The 21,091-nt window shown below is 36.8% G+C and overlaps 1 protein-coding gene across 1 annotated transcript; it reads right to left on the minus strand.

Moving 5' to 3' along the window:
• Window positions 1-432: 432 nt before the first annotated feature.
• On the minus strand, window positions 433-20,555 carry LOC128014559 (cyclic nucleotide-gated cation channel beta-1-like). The gene is given in 37 exon segments (XM_052598212.1): window positions 433-1,979; window positions 2,246-2,438; window positions 2,582-2,728; window positions 2,808-2,926; window positions 3,038-3,121; window positions 3,501-3,598; window positions 3,706-3,865; window positions 3,954-4,095; window positions 4,195-4,317; window positions 4,415-4,479; window positions 4,573-4,659; window positions 4,790-4,840; window positions 4,923-5,131; window positions 5,584-5,784; window positions 6,815-6,969; window positions 7,184-7,282; window positions 8,162-8,327; window positions 8,611-8,834; window positions 8,836-9,424; window positions 10,348-10,381; window positions 10,691-10,973; window positions 11,671-11,730; window positions 12,161-12,301; window positions 13,678-13,966; window positions 15,720-15,744; window positions 15,829-15,904; window positions 16,001-16,064; window positions 16,149-16,258; window positions 16,459-16,546; window positions 16,647-16,671; window positions 17,418-17,520; window positions 17,605-17,633; window positions 17,750-17,852; window positions 17,943-18,006; window positions 18,271-18,292; window positions 18,775-18,853; window positions 20,459-20,555. Coding segments are annotated over 36 exon segments (4,692 nt in total). The 5' UTR covers window position 18,853; window positions 20,459-20,555; the 3' UTR covers window positions 433-1,793.
• Window positions 20,556-21,091: the final 536 nt, after the last annotated feature.

Genomic DNA, 21,091 nt, shown 5'->3' on the forward strand with positions numbered 1-21,091 from the left:
GAGATGGGATCTAAACCATCAAAGTGGAATCCCCGTGATGCCCATGTGCAGAGACTAGAGGGTGGACAGGTCCGTTCTTAGAAACTTTTCTAGTCTCGAGATTATTGGAGACATGGAGACTAAATGTGCATTCTGTAACTTAAAACAATAATACATTAAACTTATAAAAATGCACAAATGTAAAAACGTGGCTAATTACTTCAGATATATTTTTATTGTATAAGAGTTTGTAACAAAATGTGATGATTTAGAATTGTATTGTTTTGATGCTACTATTATTGTAACAATAGTACACTGTGTATATCCTGTGTATATTTCTGTGTAAGAATTCTAACCCTGCAATAATACTTTTTTTTTTGTTGTTGTTGAAAGAACAGAAAAGCATTGTACAGTGGATCGAAGTGAGTGCATCGAAGGAGAATAAACATGTAGTCATACAATCATTTACTTTAATTCTGACACAATTTCAAATCACTCAGCACTGACCTAGAGATTATTATTTACAGTTATTTGAATTATTTACAATTGAATCACTCAGGCCATAAAACATTTTAGCTGCTCAGTATGTACTAAACACATACTAAACATTCTGAAACAGCAATATAGCAATCAACCAGCAATCAACAACATTTACACAAGTAAATAATACTCATAAATAAAGCTTGTACATAATGTCTAGCTGCTAGCTCAAAAGTATATATTCCATTTTACATGTTATTTTTCAACAAGCATGACTAACGTTCCAGTGTTTGACGCACAATTATATATCAAGGAAGCTATAAAAACAAGAACACATAATTAAAAACAAGTCATCAGAGACAGTTTATATTAAAAAGGCGATTTTCATTTTCAAACCTTCTGCCCATCTGTTCTTGCTTCTGAAAAGCTTTTAACTATTTGATTTTAGTTCATGGCAGCAACAACTTTAACTCCTACATCTGTATATCAAGAAATGAGGAATAAAATCACTCGTATTTCAACACTTATACTATTATCTTCAGCAGACCGATGTTGCACAGAGAAATTAATTGACCTGAAAGTATAACAATAATTCCAAACTATGAAGTTTATACATTCAGAGAAAATGTTACATATTAATGTGCATATATTATTAATGTGACATCTTTAGTTTATACCTACTGTAGAGTGTTTCAAACAGGCCACACAGCTTAAATGCATTGCATTTTTAAGCGAACTGTTAGGACACTGGGATATACTTTGTAAAACTGGGACGAAATGCTACATAATGCTAAAAGACATGTATATATGAGCTCACATAGCAATGAGCACTGAGGGTGTGTACAGTACTTAACAGTGTTCTATGTTTATTTAGGCACTTGGATAGCAGAAGCAAACAAGATTTCAGGTCTGTTTTAATGCAATAGCTCTTCATCAGGGAGGTGAACAGATGTAAGCACATACATCATGTTATTTATCAAGTTTGAAATAATCTTATTAGTTGACTATTTCTATAATTCACTACAGTAACTAACATATGACCAAAGCTAAAAGCATCCAGACACCCTGGGTAGACCTCATGGGTTATGCTAGTATGATATGCTTATTGATTTATGAGAAGTTATATTCTGCTTATTACTGTATATAATTAATTTAGATTCTGAATGAGAAAACGAAATGAGAAGACAGTTTTGTGCATTCCTGAGTTCACTGACCGTACCTGACCTCATGACCCATTTCAGAAGCAAAACACTGGAGCACAACAGAGTCCTGCAAATGATTTTGATGGTCTCAGCTGTCTGGGTTATTTCATAGCTGCATTATTTGCCACCTGATTACTTCTTTTCTATTTCCTCCTCTGCTGGGCCCTCTTCAGTAAATGCATTCCTGTCTCCAGCGCTGGTGGGGGTCGTGGGGATTTGCATTGAACTGTCTGATATCTGAGACAGAGTATCTGCGTCTTGATCTGAGTGCACTTCATGGACTGGAGAGTTGGGCGCCGCAGAGGAAGAGATGGAGTGCTACGTAAGAAAGTAGTGAAAGAAATATGTTTGATAAATAAATATACATTTACAAATATTTTTTTACAACTATAAATAACATTTATTTATACTACAGGGCTTATGAATGCTTGAATCTGAATCTGGCTGACGTACGTTCTGAGGTGTGTAATTATCTTCAGGGAAAATAATGAATATTTTATATAGATATATAATATTTTTTTCTATAAATTTTTATATTAATTACATTTAAATTAATTTAGTTAGGTCAAATTCAAGGTATGTACCTGCAAGGAGACACTTGATCTGTTGCTCCTGTCCTTAAGTTTGGACCATGTTCCTTTCATTCCTGTTTTCTCTGTCATCTCCAGCGCAGCTTTTAACAGTTTGGGCGTCTCGGCTCGAGGAGGAATAATCGGAATGAGCTCCTTTTCTTCCTCTTTCTTTTCAGCAGGCTTTTTATCCTTCATCACCATTTTCCTTCCGGGCAAACAGCAAGTCACAGATTATTTGAACAGAAGCTAGGGCTGGAATATTGCCTGGTGAAATACTAGTAGACTGGTCAAAGTAAAACTTGGGAAATCCTTATGGCTCATTATTTTCCTTCCAGTGGTTGCACTCACCTGGCTTTCTTGCGCAGTAGTTTCTGGGACTCTGGATAGTGCACCAGGATCTCATTCAGGTCCCTTTTGGTCAAGATGAGGAGGTTAGCAAAACCACGCGCCACAACATTAGCTGTCCGCCGGTTTACTCCACCCACAGCAAGCAAGCTTTATTGGAGAAGAAGACATGAACTAAGAGTACATTTGACAATGAGGCACTGACAAAACTAGATACTGCAGCCCTTACCTGACCTCTCCAAACACAGCTCCTGCTTTCAGGGTCACAAACACTGTCTTTCCATCGGGACCACCAACTACCTGGACTTCTCCTGCCTTTATAATGTACATTTCACGACCCACCTCATCCTGTAATAAAAACATTAATGTATCTCTACCTTTACTTTTTTTTTTTTTTTTGCACAAACACGAGTACATCTGGCTGTTATGCAGGTTAAACATCTTCTTTATGTTCCTTGCCTTCTTGCAGACATAGTCTCCTGGAAGGTACACTACTGATCTGAGCCTCTTCAGCATGTCAAAGATCATCTGTCTATCACAGCCCTGAGAAAAGCACAATGATGCAGGGAAAAAGAGATGCAGATGAAGAATACAGCAGGTTAAAGATTTACCTAATTTTTTAAATAAAATGCAAGTAACCTAAGGCACTTACAATTGAAAATAACAAGGTCATGTACTTTAGTGTTTTAAAAGTAGAATGTAAAATGTTTATTTATGCACATATGTACTGTATATATATATATACACACATTTTAACACCAACTGAGGTAAATAGTTTGCACAATTAAATTTAAATTCAATTTGTCAACATTTCAAGATTTTATATTCAATTATATATGTAAATATGTTTATTTTTTATAAATATTAATTGAAATTTTACTGTATTTATTCAAATTTATGCAGAATACGTTTAAGCACTTGCCTGGAATAGTGGCACTTTACTTATAATGTTGTAGCTGACGTCCACTGCTATATCCAGCCTCATCTTGTCAGGTAGTTGATCTAATAGCTCTTGTTCATCTGCATAAAACCACAAAATGTCTATTTTTATATAAAGCAATCAACTGTCCATTATAGATGAATGCCTGTAATGTATTTTGGAGTTGATGTTTCTCTTGTGGTCTTACCCAGCATGCCTTGGGACTGCCACGTGTAGCTGTACCAGGTTTTCACTCTGTTCTGCACATCTTTAGGGATGCGGTAGGAGGCCATGTACTTCACCGTGTTATCCACACAGGCACGATAGTTTGTCTGAGCCGCAGTTGCTGCACCAACAACGTCTCTCATCTGACACAATGCAAGCCTCGATCAATGATATTAAACACTCTTGAAGACCAATCAGATGATGCCTTTCAAACAGTGAGAATGGCCTTACCTGACCAATCATGATGGAGAACACAAACACTCCAATAAAGTAATTGATGAGCTGAAACACAATCTCAAAAAGTGTTGTGGGTCCTGGCAGACCACCAATGGTCAGCAAAGTCTTCACAGCAAAGTAGTAGCAGCGAAAATAACTGAAAAGTGTTGATGCATCAATTTCAGCCAATCATAAAAAAAATAGATAAAATGGACTGGATGTAAACGAAAGCTAAAAACAGAACTGATTAACTTACCTATTGCCTGTCCCATCATAGGTCCAATCTGAGAAACCCAGACCTTGATATGAAGAGCCCCAGTAGTACAGACATGCATTGCAGTGGACGGCATACAGCAAGTAGGTGGTGGTTCGAATAACTCTGATAAATGAAATGAGAGATACGAACGGGCATAAATTCTCCAAATAAAATCTTTAAAAAATTTCAATCGAAAGGTTTATAGAAGTTAACAGCTAACCTGTAAACGTAAGCGTTGGTCAGTATAGCTTCCAGACGCTTGTTGAACTCAAAGAAAGACATGAACTGCACAAAGGAAGGACACATTAAAGAATTAGCTAAGTTCATCGTGGACTTATCTTTCTAAAGTCCAGTTAGACGGTCAGAGTAGCAGCTTGCCTTCATGATCCTGGGTAATCGAAGAAGTGGATTAATCCCTGTTTTGAAGTAGAGGAGCTCCAGAGGAAGAAGACTGACCACATCCAGCTGCAACACAGGAAATGACATTCTCAGACTACAGAATGTGTCCAGTACCTCACAGCATCAAATTTAATCAGTCTGAAAAAGTCCAAATTTGTATTTAATGAAACGATAAAGAGCGTAAATGTCTCACTACCTTGAATCGTACAGCTTTGATGTAATTATCTCTCATCTCTTTCTTGCCGGTCTGAAAACATATTTTTCAAAACACGGCGTGAAAAAACATGAAATTTGATTCTAATATTTTGCTTGTCTTTGTCTATATTTACCACAAGGTCTCCATGACGCACAAACTGTAGTCTGGGTTGAAAGGCCAGGATGTCCAGTATGTAAATGGAATCACATAAGTAGTCAATCAACAGCCAAACATGGATGTTTTCTGGTGTTTGATATGGAAATGCCCAACGCACAGGAATCATCCATGCGTTCCAGTTAAACGCCAAAGACACGCAAAACAGCCATAGTACGTAGATCAGATCTGCAGAGAATACAGAGCAGTGGAAGATTACTCAAATGGTTTATGCAAAACAAATATAGTGGTGCACCACAAAAAAATGCAAAAAACTAATTTTAGGAGTTGCGAGGTTTGAATTTAAATGTATTTAAATGTGTTAACAAATATAAACAGAAATTAAATTAAATCACCAATGTGCACCAAATGCATCACTTTATACAAAAGCGCAATTTCTTTATTTTATTCTATCATTTATAAACCTGATGCTTAGTTACCAAAGGCTTAAGTTTAAAAATGAGAGAGGAATGTGAAGCGTAGGAAGAAAAGGGTGTGAGAACACAAAAACTGAAGGAAAATCAGTAACTGATTGGATTCATGTGCAAGTATGGAATGCCAAGACAGCTAAAATTACACAGTTGTAGTCTTCAGGATTACAAAGAGAAGAGAGGAGTGCAAGAGACGGGAGGAGCGCTCACTGGTGAAGGGGTCGATGCTGGATGGAAAACGGTACTGCAGAAGCCGACCAATCTTAGACTGAGGTTTCACTTTACAGCACAGGACCTTTGTTTTCTCCTCTTCTTTCTCGTCAGAGGCCTCGGGTACCTCCTGCTCTGATTTCTGCTCCGATGGAGGTTCAGGAGGAGGAGGAGGAGGAGCTGGAGCTTGCTTAGCTGGGGCTGTTCATAAAAGACCATATTATTTGGTACATACACTTTGAAACTGTAATAGCCCTCTTAAGGATGTGTACACTTAAAGGGTTATTCCACCCCAAAATGAAAATGTTGTCATTAATCTCGTCGTTATGAAGCGACGAGAATATTTTTTGTACACAAAGAAAATAGAAATTTGTTTATTTTAAATGAGAAAAATCAAACAACTAGTCTCCTCTCTATCACTCTGCATCACTGTAGCGCCATTTTGGAGAACTTCTGCTGAACACAAAATTCGTACACTATTCTGTGTCAGCCGCAACACAAGGATACGTTTTCTACGTCTATTTACACTTTGATTAGAATGAAAACAGCGCATCCATGCAGCGCAGCTGACACAGCATGGCGAAAGCATTTTGTGTTCAGTAGATATTCTCCCAAATGGTGCTACGGTGATGGAGAGAGACAGAGAGGAGACGAACTGTTGAATAAAGTCATTATTTTTGTTTTATTCACGTACAAAAAGTATTCTCGTTGCTTCATAATGTTACGGTTAAACCACTGATGGCAGATGGACTATTCTGACAATGCTTTTATACTTTTCTGGACCTTGACCAGTGTTATTTCTGAGTCACAAGCCTCCTGGTTTTCATCCAAAATCTCTTAAATTGTTTTCCGAAGACAAACGAAGCTTTTACAGGTTTGGAACTTGGGGGTAAGTGATTAATGACAACATTTTCACTTTGGCGTGGAGTATCCCTTTAAGTCACACATAAAATGCATGAATTTCAACTTGAATAACAACTTAAGTGGCACATGCAAAGAAATTATAAAGCATTTCTCAACTATTTTTTTTTAGACAACTAGCCCCAACTAAAATTGGGAACTATGTTCATTAAATAATGTTTGAAAACCAGCGTCCAAATACTTTTTGTCTTGATTATGCACATTATATGTATTTTTTCCCAACATAAAAAAAGAAGTTTTGCTAGCATCTATCTCCTGAGATTCTTTATAATAAATGCCCACTTGGTGTCATATTCTGGGTTTAACTCACAGGCAGGTGGTGTTTCATCATCCGAGTTATCTGGATCAATCAGCTTCTCTTTGACTCGCTCAGTTCTCTCTTTGAACAGCTTGACCAGCTCCTGTAACCTCTCATTTACTACAGTACTAGTTTGGCTGGCTGAAGAGGATGGCCGCTGATTTAGCCTGAAGACCGAAGATAAATACTGCATTAAAAAAAAAGTCACCAAAACAATCTAATATTTATATATATTGTTCCTGTGTTTCCCAAAGCACATTAAAGATCATCAACATAATTTCCAACTAACCTATATATGTAATGTGTTTTGCGCCACATTTCCAGCAACATTTTCATGCATTCATGTCAATTTCACATTTTAAAAGAGTATGTATTTGTTACCCATCATCTGCACTTGAGATGCTACTCTGGCTTGGCCAGGCCCGGACTGCAGTTTCTAACTCCTCTTCTTCCTCATCATCTTGTGAGTAAAGTCTTTTGCTGTAAGAAGACAACATGAGGATGTATAATGGGGCTCTGCAGGACTAATTACAAAAATAAGACAAGTTAAAATAAATGCATTGAAAAATAAAAACTCTGACATGGTAAGTACGGTAATGGGAAAGTCTTCACATACTTAATAATAGGCACACAAATGCACAAAATGAAGACGAGAATATGGATTGGATTGTTCTGAGAGACTTATTTAAAACATCTTACATCTTGGTCCAAATTGTCTGTTGTTTTCTGTCTCTGCATACACTGTTTGCATCCAGTGACATGTATATATGTGCGTAAGTGATTGTGTGTCACAGACAACAGAACAGAAAAGAAACAAAACATAAAATGTATATCAATATTTGTGTATTTTGTACAGTTGAACTGGTTAATTCAATGTTATTATTAATCCTGAGTAGTTAGGTTTCCAGATTTTCTCATTTTACATTTGAAAACCCTGGATTAACATTATGATTTGCATATTTATGAGGGCAATAACACTGATTGGATATGAACAGCACACATGGCTTTCAGAGTTTCCCTCAGAAAGTGGGAAAGTGGAAGTTTCTGTGAAATATGAAGTATAGTTTGGGCTTCATGATATCACAGGACAAGTGCAGTGCAATTGTCTTTATATTTATATATTTTTGGTCACATATACCATTCAACCATTTTGAAAGAAATCCATGTGATCTGGAATTTCAAATGAGGGTTCAAGTTGTTCACATGAATTCACCACATTAATTCTTGATTTGAAAGTGACTTCTGTGTGAGCAGTGCAGCATACATTGCTACACTGACAAAAAAATAATGCCCGTGAAATATTGCTAATGTAAGCACACTTTTCTACGTCCAATAATTAATCAGACAAGACAGATTTACCTGGTCCGATTGGCTTTACGGGCACCAGGGACAGTGAGGGTTTTGAGGTTAGGGTCCTGTGGGTTTATTATTGGTGGTATGGGGCGAGATCGTCTTCCTCCTTTCCCTCGGTCTGAGTCGACATCTTCGACATTCACGGCCGGATGCACACTCAGTCTGGAGCTCACTGGAGATTAGACGATACTCGATAAAGAAACATGCAAGAAACCTGGACACTGACACCTTCAACAGCAACCTCTTCAAGACTTACCTTGAGGTGAAATGGACCTTAGGGAATGAGGTCAATGGTTGGAACAAAAAGAGGTCACTTTGGTCACTATAGGTACCCACAACCTAACTTTTTTCTAAGTCACATTTGGCAGCAAGGCATAAGAAAAGCATAGCACAGACTAGTCAACTAACAAAAAACTAACTAACTAACTAACAAAAAAGCTGAAAGCGTGGATCACCTGAGGGTCTAGCAGAGGTGGGGTCATCCTCAATGTGGAAGGCAGGGTTGTAGACACCTGACAACTGCCTGGAAGGGGTGATGGGTGGCAGACGGGGGTAAGAGGGTACATTGGGTAAGTCTAGGACGGAGCTTGGGGAAGAGGGTGAAGGGGTACGGGGGGAATGCAGTGGGGACTGGTGGACGAGACGGTCCAACTCCAGATCCCTACTCTTCTGCGGTTGCTCCTTGGGCATCCTGCTCCGGTTTAAGTTTGTTGAGACGGCTCTGAATGTTAGAGTAGCACTGCTGGGCACACTGTGGAATGTTGGATATCTTCTGTGGAATGCTGGTTATCTTTTGTGGAATGTCGGATATTTTTTTTGGGATGCTGGAGAGTTGTTGCGGAATGTTGGAGACCTTTTGTGGAAGGATGGAAAACCGTGGACGGCTGGTCAGTCTTTGTGAAAGGCTGGATACCTTTTGCGGGAGGTTTGAAATTTGTTGCGGAATGTTGGACAGCTGGTGTGGGAGGCTGGATAACTGCACGGGGAAGCTGGGAAAATGAGGAGCACTAAAAAGCGTCTGGTTTGGGAACTGTGGGGTGATTTTGGAGAATCGCTGGGAAATTTGCTGCGGTAGCTGTGCCAGTTGAGGAGGGAGTGATGGCAGCTGTTGGGTGATTTGAGAGAGAGCAGGGGGCAGATTGGGCATGGAAGGCACTTTGGGCAAAGTGACGTCAATGTCTTTCAGGAACTGGTTGAAGTTGTCAAGGGCCTGTGGCGCATATGGTACACGCATGAAACATCTCTTCAGCACATCACATCTGGAGGGGACTGTGGGGACAGTAACACATAGTCAAAAATATTGAATATTACATGAAATGTGTACAATATTGATACTCTGTCTTATAGAACATATGGTGGCCCAGTAATGCACAACAAAGCGAAAACGACACAACACAATGCACAGGACTAATTTAATTGTGTTTTGGCTTGTTTACGTTGTATTGTGAAGATATCGTTGTGTTGTTCACTTATGGAACACCATATGAACATTCTGATAATAATGTCCAGAAATGCCAATTACAGTGGCCCCAAAACATATTGGATTAGATAAAATATAAAATCATTTTCTCAAAAACAAGTGACATTCATATAGCACAAAAATACTTTTCTAGCAAAAATATTAACAAAAATAAATTTGTTAAGTTAACAAAATAATAAATCAATAGAAATGTTTTCTGCTTGTTAACATTTTCACCGGCACAGGAATGAAAATTATGAATTTATCACTTGATACTTTTTTTCCCCATTCAGTATTTAATATTTATTTTTAAACCTATTCTAATAATACTATTGCACAAATTTTTTCACAAATAATAATATCCACTAAATGCTAAGCTTGCTTTAAATTGAAAATTAGCAATAATAGCTGAAAATGATAAGTACTGTATTTACAATTATACAGGATACTCCAAGACAGCAATTATTTCATAAACACTTGTGCTGGAAAACATACTGGTTTACATTACACTTTCTGGTTGTCAAAAATGAGCATAACATGCCCATAATTAATGTGAACTACAATACAATGGCAATACTAAATAAAGGTTTGTCTTAAATGGGCCACTGTTTGAATAATTTGCACCTGAGTAATAAATAACATCAGTTGGGATTTAATTCTGTGGCTTTTTATCATGTTAGCATCAGTGTGTTTACATGATCAACTCTGAATGACTAATAAGATGAACACTCACCACTGCTTTCCTCTTCAGGAGCTGTACTCTCCACCTACATAAAGTAAAATAATAATAATATACATTTATTTCACTGTAACACAGAGAGGCAAAAATCTGCAATCTCTAATATCAAGAACAATTATGATCACTGCAGTACTGTGCTTATGAGCATAGTGTCCTGTATTCAATCTAACTTCTGAGTTTTATGTAGCATACTAGGTGTACATACACAAAGATAAATACATATCTGCAAAAGTCCCAAAAGTAAAACAATGCAAGAGAGTTAAAGCCGGAGCACTAACATGAAGAACTTGTCAGAGTTTAGGTAAATTAGTTGGACAGTATGCTGTACATGAATTACCTGTGAATCAGTTCTTGAGACAGAGGTGCTGGTGATGGACTGAGGTTGCTGAGTGATCGGCTCAGGTTCTTCTTCTTCTTCTTCTTTACTGGAGTCCCTGGGCTCCTGCTTCTCTTGAAGCTCCTCAGGCTCTGGCTCAGGTTCAGATTCAGGCCCTGGTTCCTCCAGTAGAGGTGAAGAGGACTTGAACTCCTCCACAGGGGTTTGAACTGTGAACGAAGTGTCTACAGCCTCTGCCTCTTGTCCTTCAGGAAGAAACTCCTTAACTGAAGGTACTTGACACCTGTGTATACACAAGGCATGACGCAGACAGCAGCCTTTATATAAACAACAAGCTAATCACATGGGTAAGCGACTAACACATCTGTGTCAGCTGTAAATAAACTCACATAAGCACAATTTTCGCATGATGGAGCAACAACAGACGCGTGCCTGTTTTGGTTAATTTTAAACATTTCCAAAATATGATAAACTATACGTTATACGCGTTACCGTCGTGTTATTATAATGAACTTACTCTGAAATCAGACGCGGTGTTTGAGAGCATCAGGTAACGCAGTGTCCGTATCCATCCATTTCTGTGCCGTTTGTTTATAAATTAACGTGATGGAAGTTTTATATGATGTTGACGCGATTAACTAGAACGATATAAATGTTTCTTTTGGAAGTGAGGAATCTGCGCCATGCTTCACAGAGACGAGGCAGAAAACAAGCACCAGAGGCGCGATTAGTAACCATAGCACCGCGAGCCTCTATGGGATGCCATGCGGTTGCCAGGACACAACATAATATTGAAATATTAAGCAGTTCACCGGAAATGCGTGTACTGTAATTATGTGTCGCCATATTGTTATAAAACAATGATTTAGCCTACAAATACAGATACATTACAAATAAAACATGTTCACTACCAGGAAAGCATGACAACAGGTTGATAGAATTTATTATAAAAATAATAATAATAAAAATGTATGTCTTACTCTGCAATTTGATTTCGTATGACTTCTATATCACTTTCCTCTTCGTGCAGCACTTGTAATCTGTGACACAGAAAAAAATATGTTATTAAGGTAGGCTATGCATATCAAGCATGTTAGCAAATGTTTAATATTAAAGGGACAAAATGTGAAATTTCAAGAATTGGTCATTGAAAAAACAACAGTTGTGCTGCTTAATATTTTTATGGAAAACATGATACTTATTTTCAGGAGTCTTTGATGAATAGAAAGTGCAAAAGAAAGCACTTATTGGAAATATTTTGTGACTTGAATAAAACTATACATAAGTTTTTAATCTTACTTACCTTACCATTGAGTGGTAACGAATTACAATTTCCACAAAATATTCAGAAGCAAAAACGGGTTTGAACATATTTCTGTCTGTATGTATGCATATCAAGGATATACATTTATCATACACACAAAGAGGGGTTAGTTTGATTGATTTTTTTTGTTGGTGTGCATGAATTACTCTTGATCAATGTCTTCTGGCTCTTCTGCAATGGTTTGAATACCAAACCGGGCCTGTGCCAACTCCCTGACTGCCATCTCTGCTGTCTGCCGTGCCACCTCTTCTGCCATTCGAGCCATCACCAGACGCTCCTGTATCCACCTGCACCAGAGAACAGCACCACAAATGTGACCCTGCACCACAGCACCAGGTGTAATTGTTGCAATAGCCAAAAAAACATTTTATGCCAAAAATCATTAGTATATTAAGTAAAAATCATGTTCCATAAACATATTTAGTAAATTTCCTTCCATAAATATATTGAAATTAAATTTTTGATTAGTAATATGCATTGCTAAGAACTTAAAATTGGACAAGTAAAATTTGCACATCATCTGAAAGCTGAATATTTACATTTGAGGCTTGTTTTTCACTATTAAAGTAATAGTTGACCCAAAAATAAATGAATGAGTTTGTTTCTTCATGGGAACAGGTTTGGAGACATTGACCATTATCACTTGCTCACCAGTGGATCATCTGCATCAAATGGGTGCCGTCAGAATGCGAGTTCAAACAGCTGAGAAAAACATCACAATAATCCACAAGTAATCCACACGACTCCAGTCCATCAATTAAAGTCTTGTGAAGTGAAAAGCTGTGTATTTTTCAGAAACAAATCCATCAAGACATTTTAACTTTTACTTTCGTTTCTAGCCAGAGTCCATAATCCATAATAATGCTTTCAGTGAAAAAGTCCATCCCTTGTTGGGGTCTTGTATCAAAATCCTTCATAAAAATTTCCAAAGTGCTTTGGACTGTTTCCGTTTGTAAATAGTGGTTGATTCGATCATATTTTGCCCTTGATTCAGAAGAGGTGACGATTATACAGGTGAAAGCAATATTATGGAAAGAGGACTAGTATTTTAGCTGAAGGCGAGTGGGTGAAATGAATTATGGCATGAAGGATGGTGTCTCATAATCTGAATTTGTGCTCTGCATTTAACCCAGCAATGAACACACACACAGAAACACTGTGAACACACACAGCAGTGAGAACACACACACACTGTGAACACACACCCGGAGCAGTGGGCAGCCAATGCTGCGGTACTCAGGGAGCAGTCGGGGGTTCACCTCAGGCATGGTTTTGAAGGTGGATGGAGCACTGGTTATTCAAATCTCCCACCTAAAATTCCAGCCGGAACTGAGACTCGAACCCACAACCTTCAGGTTACAAGTCCGACTCTCTATCAATTAGGCCATGACTGAAAAGTCCCTTGATGATGGATTTGTTTCTTAAAAACCTTTACCTTTTTGTTACACAAGGCATTAATTGATGGTTTGTGGATTATTGTGATGTTTCGATCAGCTGTTTGGACTCATTATGACGGCACCCATTCACTGCAGAGGATCCATTGGTGAGCAAGTGACAATGCAAAATGTCATCAAATCTGTTCTGATTAAGAAATAAACTCTTGTACATCTTGGAAGGACTGAGAGTGAATCACTGTGTTTCCAGCAAGAGAAAGTTGTATTACCGTTCCTCCATAATTAATATGGCGGTGTCCTCCGCCTCTCTCCTGATGTTCTCGATCATGGGCGTCCATCGTGCAGTTTGGGTCTCTGCGTCCTCCAGTTCTATGTGTGCTTGTGAAGGTGTGGTGACACTCAGTGGAAGAGATTGTTCCGGTGACCAAGGTGTTTGTGGTTGGGACTGAGGTTGTGAATTTGGCAGTGAGTTTGTTGCTGAACATGTTTCTTCTTGAGCCTCATCTTCAGAGTCAATCTCCTGAAGAACAAGGTCTGCAGGAGCTGAACGAGCACTGCCTGCTGGAGACACAGCCATGCTTGTGGACCGTTTTAAAACCTCACATTAGACCCCCCCCCCCCCCAAAAAAAAGACGTGTTTTAAATTTAATGTGATGAGGTATTTTTGAACAGAACAGTTATCCAGTTCAATAATGTACAATTTCAATTTATTTTACTTTAATAATTCCTTTACTTTTAATATTTCAAACATCAGGACACATTGAAAATAGAAAACATCTGTAAGATTAAATAAAGGCCCATTATAAAAGGATATATTTAAAAAAAATTATATGGTTGAGAGCAAAGTTATCTGCATGTGTTTTTCCAAGGTATTTTTATTATTATTATTATGCCAATAGAGACTGAATCCCTTTACACAGGAGTGCAATTATTAATTTCCTTTATTAATGAAATGCATTAATTGCAATATTACATTAAGAATATAAAATATTAGTATACATTAAATATATACAGATTCAATGCCAACAAAATAAAAAATACAATGTTTACACTACTGGTCAAAGTTTGGGGCCAGTAAAACTTTTAAGAAATTAATTCTTTTATTAAGCAAGGTTGCATTAAATTGATCAAAAGTGACAGGAAAAACATTGATAATGTTACAAAACATTTATATTTCAAATAAATGCTGTTCTTTTGAACCTTCTATTCATTAAAGAATCTGGAAAAAAAAACATTTATCATGGTTTTCACAAAAACATTAAGCAGTTTTAAAAACTGATAATAATAACTGTTTCTTGAGCAGAAAAACAACATGATTTCTGATGTCACACTGAAGACTGGAATAAAGATGCTGAAACTTTAAGTAACATTAATTAAACAACATCTTAAAAAATATAAAAAAAGGGAATTCAGTTATTTAAACTATAACAAGTTTTCACAATATTTCTATATTTCTGATCAAGCCTCAGCGAACATGACCTATTTCTTCAAAAAACACTTAAAAAAAAAATCTTAAGGACCCTAAACTTGTAATGTACATGTCTTAAAAGCAGCCTGAAGAGCAGCCACAATTATGTCAAGGCAGTACATAATGTGTTTTTTCTACTCTTTTCATTTGAGTACATTTTTAACACATACAGTATTAGGGAAACTTGCAGCAAAATGAATGATAATTACATCTCACGAGGATCATAAATGTTTTAAGACAAGTACAGTCAAGCCAAACTAAATGTCAGTTTGTAAAGATCACTGCAGCAACAAACACCCATCTGAGAGACGCCAGCTATTCATACAGTACTGAGAGTCTAACTTTAAGTTAATATATATATATGTTTATGTATATGTGTGTGTGTTTTTGGCTAGTTATACAGTAAGTTAAACGTAAAGGTTATTAAAAATATATTTGTTATACAGTACAGAGAAAGTCAGGCATTACATTCAGTAGATTTTCATAGCTGCCTGTTCATTCAAGAAAGCTACAAAGTCACTGTTCTTCTGTCTCCACTGTCCATTTATCTGTGATTGTGTAATGCTGTTGCGCTCTCTCTCCTTGTGTTTACAGGGTTCTCAGTGTCCTCTCCCCTGTAACAGAAGGAGAAGATGGACTGAGTTATGAGTTTGTCCTACACTGCAACAGAACCGCTCACCCTGAGGTTTTTCTAATTGTATTTTGATGTCTCACAGAGTGGGTCATGTTAGCCATGCAGTGATCTTTGTGTTTTCATATTCGACTGAAACCAAGCTTGAGTTTCCAGGAAACAAACCCAGTTCGTCATTAAAAACTGTGTTGAAAGAGGAACATCTTACTCACCATTTTGCACAATCTTCCCGTCCTCCTGGTGGAAAGAAAGGGAGTCAGTATCGAGAAACATCTATTAAACATCTGAGCTAATAATGTCAAAGCTTTACACCTCACTTACCAGACATCCTTCTTTGTTTTTAAGCACCGCTTGTGGCATTGAAAGACCAAGACCCTGAAAAATCCAGCCTACCATACTGAAAACAAGAGGGACGTGAAGTGAACATCTATGCCAATTTTCCAGTAAGCAATTGCTTACTTCAAAAGAGAGAATCCAATTTGCCGTGACTCACCTGGGGGATGTTTTTGACTCGATCTCCGTCACGCTGGTTATCGACTCTGGAGGAGGTGAATAAACTGAACCAAAGCAAATATGAAGCTAAACAATTACAATCTTTCAAAATATAGCTGTTTTATAGCTATAAATGTAGCTAAAAATACCTTTGTTTGAGCACTGTGATGACCTCGGGGTGGAAGAACTGGAATTTGGGGGTCTGGTCACATGTTGCGGTATAGCGTTCTGGAAGCCGCTCTTTATCCAGGTCATTACACTGTTCATACATTAAAATAAGCAATTCATCTACGTCTTGGATGGCCTTGGGGTTGGTAAATTTAACTTTAACTTTCTATAGTTTGGATAATAGCAATAAAGATGCTTGCTTAAGCAACCACCTTCAGTAAACCTAAGGCACCAAATTTATATCTTACAATGTCAACTTTCCTCCCGTGTGCTTCACAGAATGACACTCACTTAGGAGGGAACTGAGCAGCTTGTTCCACCTCCGACTCGTCTTCTGACACCAGCTCAACTACTGGTATATGTGCCAAAGGCTCCTGATCTGATGTAGGAGATACACAGGAAATGTATGAAGCTTTAGTACTAAACCCATACAGTTTATTAGTTCAACTGTTTTTCTTAAAAGACTGACTGATACACACCTGGAAGTTCCTTTGTCTCATAAACCTGAAGTAAACAGAAAAAGAAAGAACAAAACTAATGAAAAAGCAGAAAACTATTCGTTGTGATTTGCAATAATTCAACTTTTTTTTTTTACAATGTACCATATTAAGTCACTGTTTACAATTCTAATAAATTACTTAATTTAATGATAACGAGTTTCAGACAGGTGGACAAATGATAGTGATATATTATTAAAAAAGAAATGTGTTTAAATGAATAATAAATGCATTTTATGATTTTGTTTACATTCCTAATGTAATCTTTATTAAATATAATAAATATGAATCATTAAAACTTACCTTAAGTAAATAGTAAAAGCAAATGAAAACAGAAAGTGTAAAGGAAAGCAGAAAAAATATTCATTTTCAAAGTTGTTAAAATGTACCATACAAAGTGAATATTTATTAACTATTTACTTAATTATTTATTTAATTCTTATTTATTAGAATAATAATAGGCATACATGGTCTCAGAAGTTTACTCTTTTTTTAGATACACATCAGATAGGTATTGTTTCCAAATTAATAATATTACGATTAATGTATTTAATTGTTTTCTAAAATATAAATACAAATTTTAGCTTAAACTATTAAAAAATATATATATTTTAAAAATAATAAATATTATTGTCAAATGTATTATATATAATCTTTATATATTTTATGGTTTAGATCATTTTCACACTTTTTTTTTTTTTGTTATTTCTACTATTCTGATAAAAAATAAAGTCTTGCACATAGTTTTCTAACCTCTGTGACTTCAGATTCTAGAGTCTGGTCCTGTATGTATTTCTCATCGGGCTGCGGGACCACCTTTCCAATTCCTTGTGAGATCCAGCCAATGACTCCAGCCCTGGCAGACAGAGAGGGCTCACTGTACAGCCTCCATGCTGTCAAACACACTTCATGCACAGTGATTGAATATTCATAGCCTTACCTGTCCATAGAACCTTCATCCTGAAGTGACTGCAAAATAAAAAATAGAATTATATATTGATGTTACTTTGGTTTAAGTGCACATTAATATGCAATACCAAATGGTATTAAATATCAAACTACTTTAGCTGACATGAAATCAGTACTTTAGCATCAGGGTTGGCTCTCGTAAGAAGAGGACTCCCTGCAGGTTGGGGCAGTGCGCTTACGAAACCGTTGGAGATCCAGTTCAACATACCACTCTGAACACTGAAACAAACAGATTTCAGCATGTCTCATGTCCAGACAGTCAGGGAATATCTTTTGTGCACTTTACTGGAAAGATCGGTCAAAACTCACCTGTCCTTTGAGGTTTGAGATGACTGGTCTTCCTCCCTGCCTGTTTTGGCTGAACTGAACTTGTCTGCATAACAATAAAAGAGATAGAGGCTCATTGTGCATTAGTATATTATATTTAGATTGTTTTTTATAGTACTGCAATTTTAACATTTACCCCAAAACCTAATCATACCCCCACACTGCTAATAGCAGTAAATGTGGGAATTTTGTTTCTATGTTAGTACATTGTAAGGCCACCAAACATAAAGTGAGACAATATATATTACATTAAACCTAATAAACGATCATGTTGCAACACATAAAATCAGTAAGAGTGCTGTAAATGTACCTCGATTCAATGTTTTTCCATTCTTCAGAGGGAGATTTAAGAGAATTAGAGGTTCATTAAATGAGAGGACATCAATGCAACAGCAAGACGATAATATGAGAGCATCATTTTTTATATCTAGGAATTAAAGTAATATTCAGATTCGTTTTTGAATTTATTATTGGCCTTTTTAACAGTTTCATAGATATAATATAGAAAGGGAAGCTGGGGTGTGGAAAAGGGAATGGGTTTAGAAAATGTTGCAAGCAAGATTCAAACTTACTTGATCTGACATAATGAGCCATGGTGCTCATGTGGATAATATGTGTTAACCACTAGCCCAAGGGCTTCAAACTACAAATTACTTGGCAACAAACATCTTGAATTCATGCTTGTAAAACACTAAAACAAACAAGTATGTCATGACCTCATTTAGAGGCAATCAGATTACTTGCACTGTTAAATAGTCACAGATATTTGTGAGGTGTGCATTATGAGTCCATGTTAATGGGCTTGTGGGTTTACCGCAGTGATTGCTTCCTCCCTCAGATCCTCTTGTGTATCGGGAGGATGTGGCACGACCTTCACCACCCAGTTAAACATCCTGAGGGAAGGGAAAACTCTGTTAAAACTCCTATTGTTTGAGTCAACAGGGAGTCAGTCTTAACCTTGAAATAAGAGAATCATGTTTCATCCTTGTCAGGCTTAACTTAAAACCCTTCTTCAGGACCCAATCCTTGTGTATTTGCTTTACTCAACAATATTAAAAGGGAGTTGCTTCCAAGACGAGGATTGCATCGTTGGGAAAGCCCACTGAAACTTCTATTCATCCAAACTATAAGGGCACTTTTCCAGGGAAACCCCACATACAGTTTCAGAAACAGAATGATGTCACATTTCCCACATCCTTTAGCAAACACAAGAGGTTTGATAAGCTTGATGGAGAACAATAAAAGTGTTTTTTTGTGGGTCTGCAGACTAGTTCTCACGACAGGCTTGCTCTAAAATTATTTTGGACCCAATTGTCTTACATAAAATGTGATGTTATGAAAGACCCAGTATGGCAGGCCTACTGTATATGGCAGCCATTCAAACGATTAGCAAACGGTTGCATGGATAGGGTGTTCAGGAAGTCAAGCAAAAGTCATTTATTCACTTTGATCTTTCACTCTGTCCATATAAATGTTTTGCACAAAGCAAAATGCACAAAGAAAGTTCACCCTGAGGACCAAAACACTTATCATCTGTGTTAGCATCTAAAATGGTGAAAATTTATCATAATAATAAACATTTTCCAAATCAGAATTTTAATGATTTCTGAAAGATCACATAACACTGAAGACTGGGGTAATGTTTTTTTTTTTTTTTTTAATTTTAGAATTGTAGTAATATTTCGCAAATAAATGCTGCTTTGGTGAAACCTATTTCAAAAACATACAAAAAATCGTACTGACCCTAAACCTTTTAATGGAACAGGAAACAGAAATGGACGAGCGGAATTAAGAAATGGTGTACGATCATGTTAAGGGTGGATTAGTGTAATGTGGGACACTGACTAATGTGGGACACTTAAGCTTCAGTGCGTTTATCTCTTCTTTAAAATTAAAGTGAACATGATTGGTGTTGAATTCAAGCAGGGGTGTCAAGTAATTGAAATCACTTGACTTTCTGGAAATTATGTCAGAAATGTGGCCTAGTAGATCAACAAAAATCAAATTAGGTTTCTGATGAATTTATACATCCACAAATTCTTAAACGATTTGGCACAAGGAACACTAATATATGTGCCATTTCCCCTTTAATTACAATTTCTGAATGTCTTCTGATTTAGATAGGGAACATCTTGGGTATCATAATCATATAACATTTTGATGTATCTTTTTGGCTTCATTTGAAAATATGATGCACAAGTCAAAATGGTTAAAAATTTCCCACATTACCCTAATCCACCCTACCATGCTAAACAGCATAGGCTAAAACCTTATTGTATAGTGTTTAACTATTTAAAGTAAGTCCACTTGAAAAAAAAAATCAGAAATGTAATTTTAATTATGGTAGAAAGGATTAATATACTGGCTAATCCTAAAACACTCATCAGATCTAAATCACTACTTCCTTTAAGAGCACCATCATCATGCTAAATCATGCTAAATCATGCTAAAAGACGGATTCCAGACAGGAAGGCAGTTATTATAATCAAGTTTTTTACCTGAATGTTTAGCAGTGGTTGGGCATTCCGTGGGGATTGAGACCATTCAGAGTGGACTTCAGCAATCTGTGTGGATTAGGATTGCGGCAGCACTGGGCTAACGGGATTAAATCTTGAAGGACAGTGTTACCCCTCACAAGACTAAATGGGAGCTGTTAACCAGGTTAAGGGCTGTAATGTGAAGAATTTGATCTTCTTAATACAAAATAATAATGATAATAATAACAATAACAATAATGTGCAATTCATTATGGTTCCCTTTGAAATTACAACACATCTAACGCTATATTGTTTTTCACTATTATGAAATATGTAAATTTCCTTAAGAAAAGTGTGAATATTAGTGGTATTTGTCCATGCAAAACTTTTCAGCATGATGTCCAAATGTTCTGAGTGTTCTGAGATATAAGTGCACAACATAAAGACAATACGTTCTCATACCAAATCGATAAGATTTGGGTTTCGTATAATTAGCTATTCAGAGCTGACAGTGAGAGTAACTAGCATCCAGAAAGCTAATTCATGCTACATGCTAATTTTGTTAGCCTCTCTATGCCCTGCACATGTACTTTGCATTTCTAGTTCATCAAATGCCACATAAGAAACATGTTTACTGTGATTCTTTGACTTTTG

Source organism: Carassius gibelio, chromosome B25, assembly GCF_023724105.1.
Source record: "Carassius gibelio isolate Cgi1373 ecotype wild population from Czech Republic chromosome B25, carGib1.2-hapl.c, whole genome shotgun sequence".
Lineage (NCBI taxonomy): Eukaryota > Metazoa > Chordata > Actinopteri > Cypriniformes > Cyprinidae > Carassius > Carassius gibelio.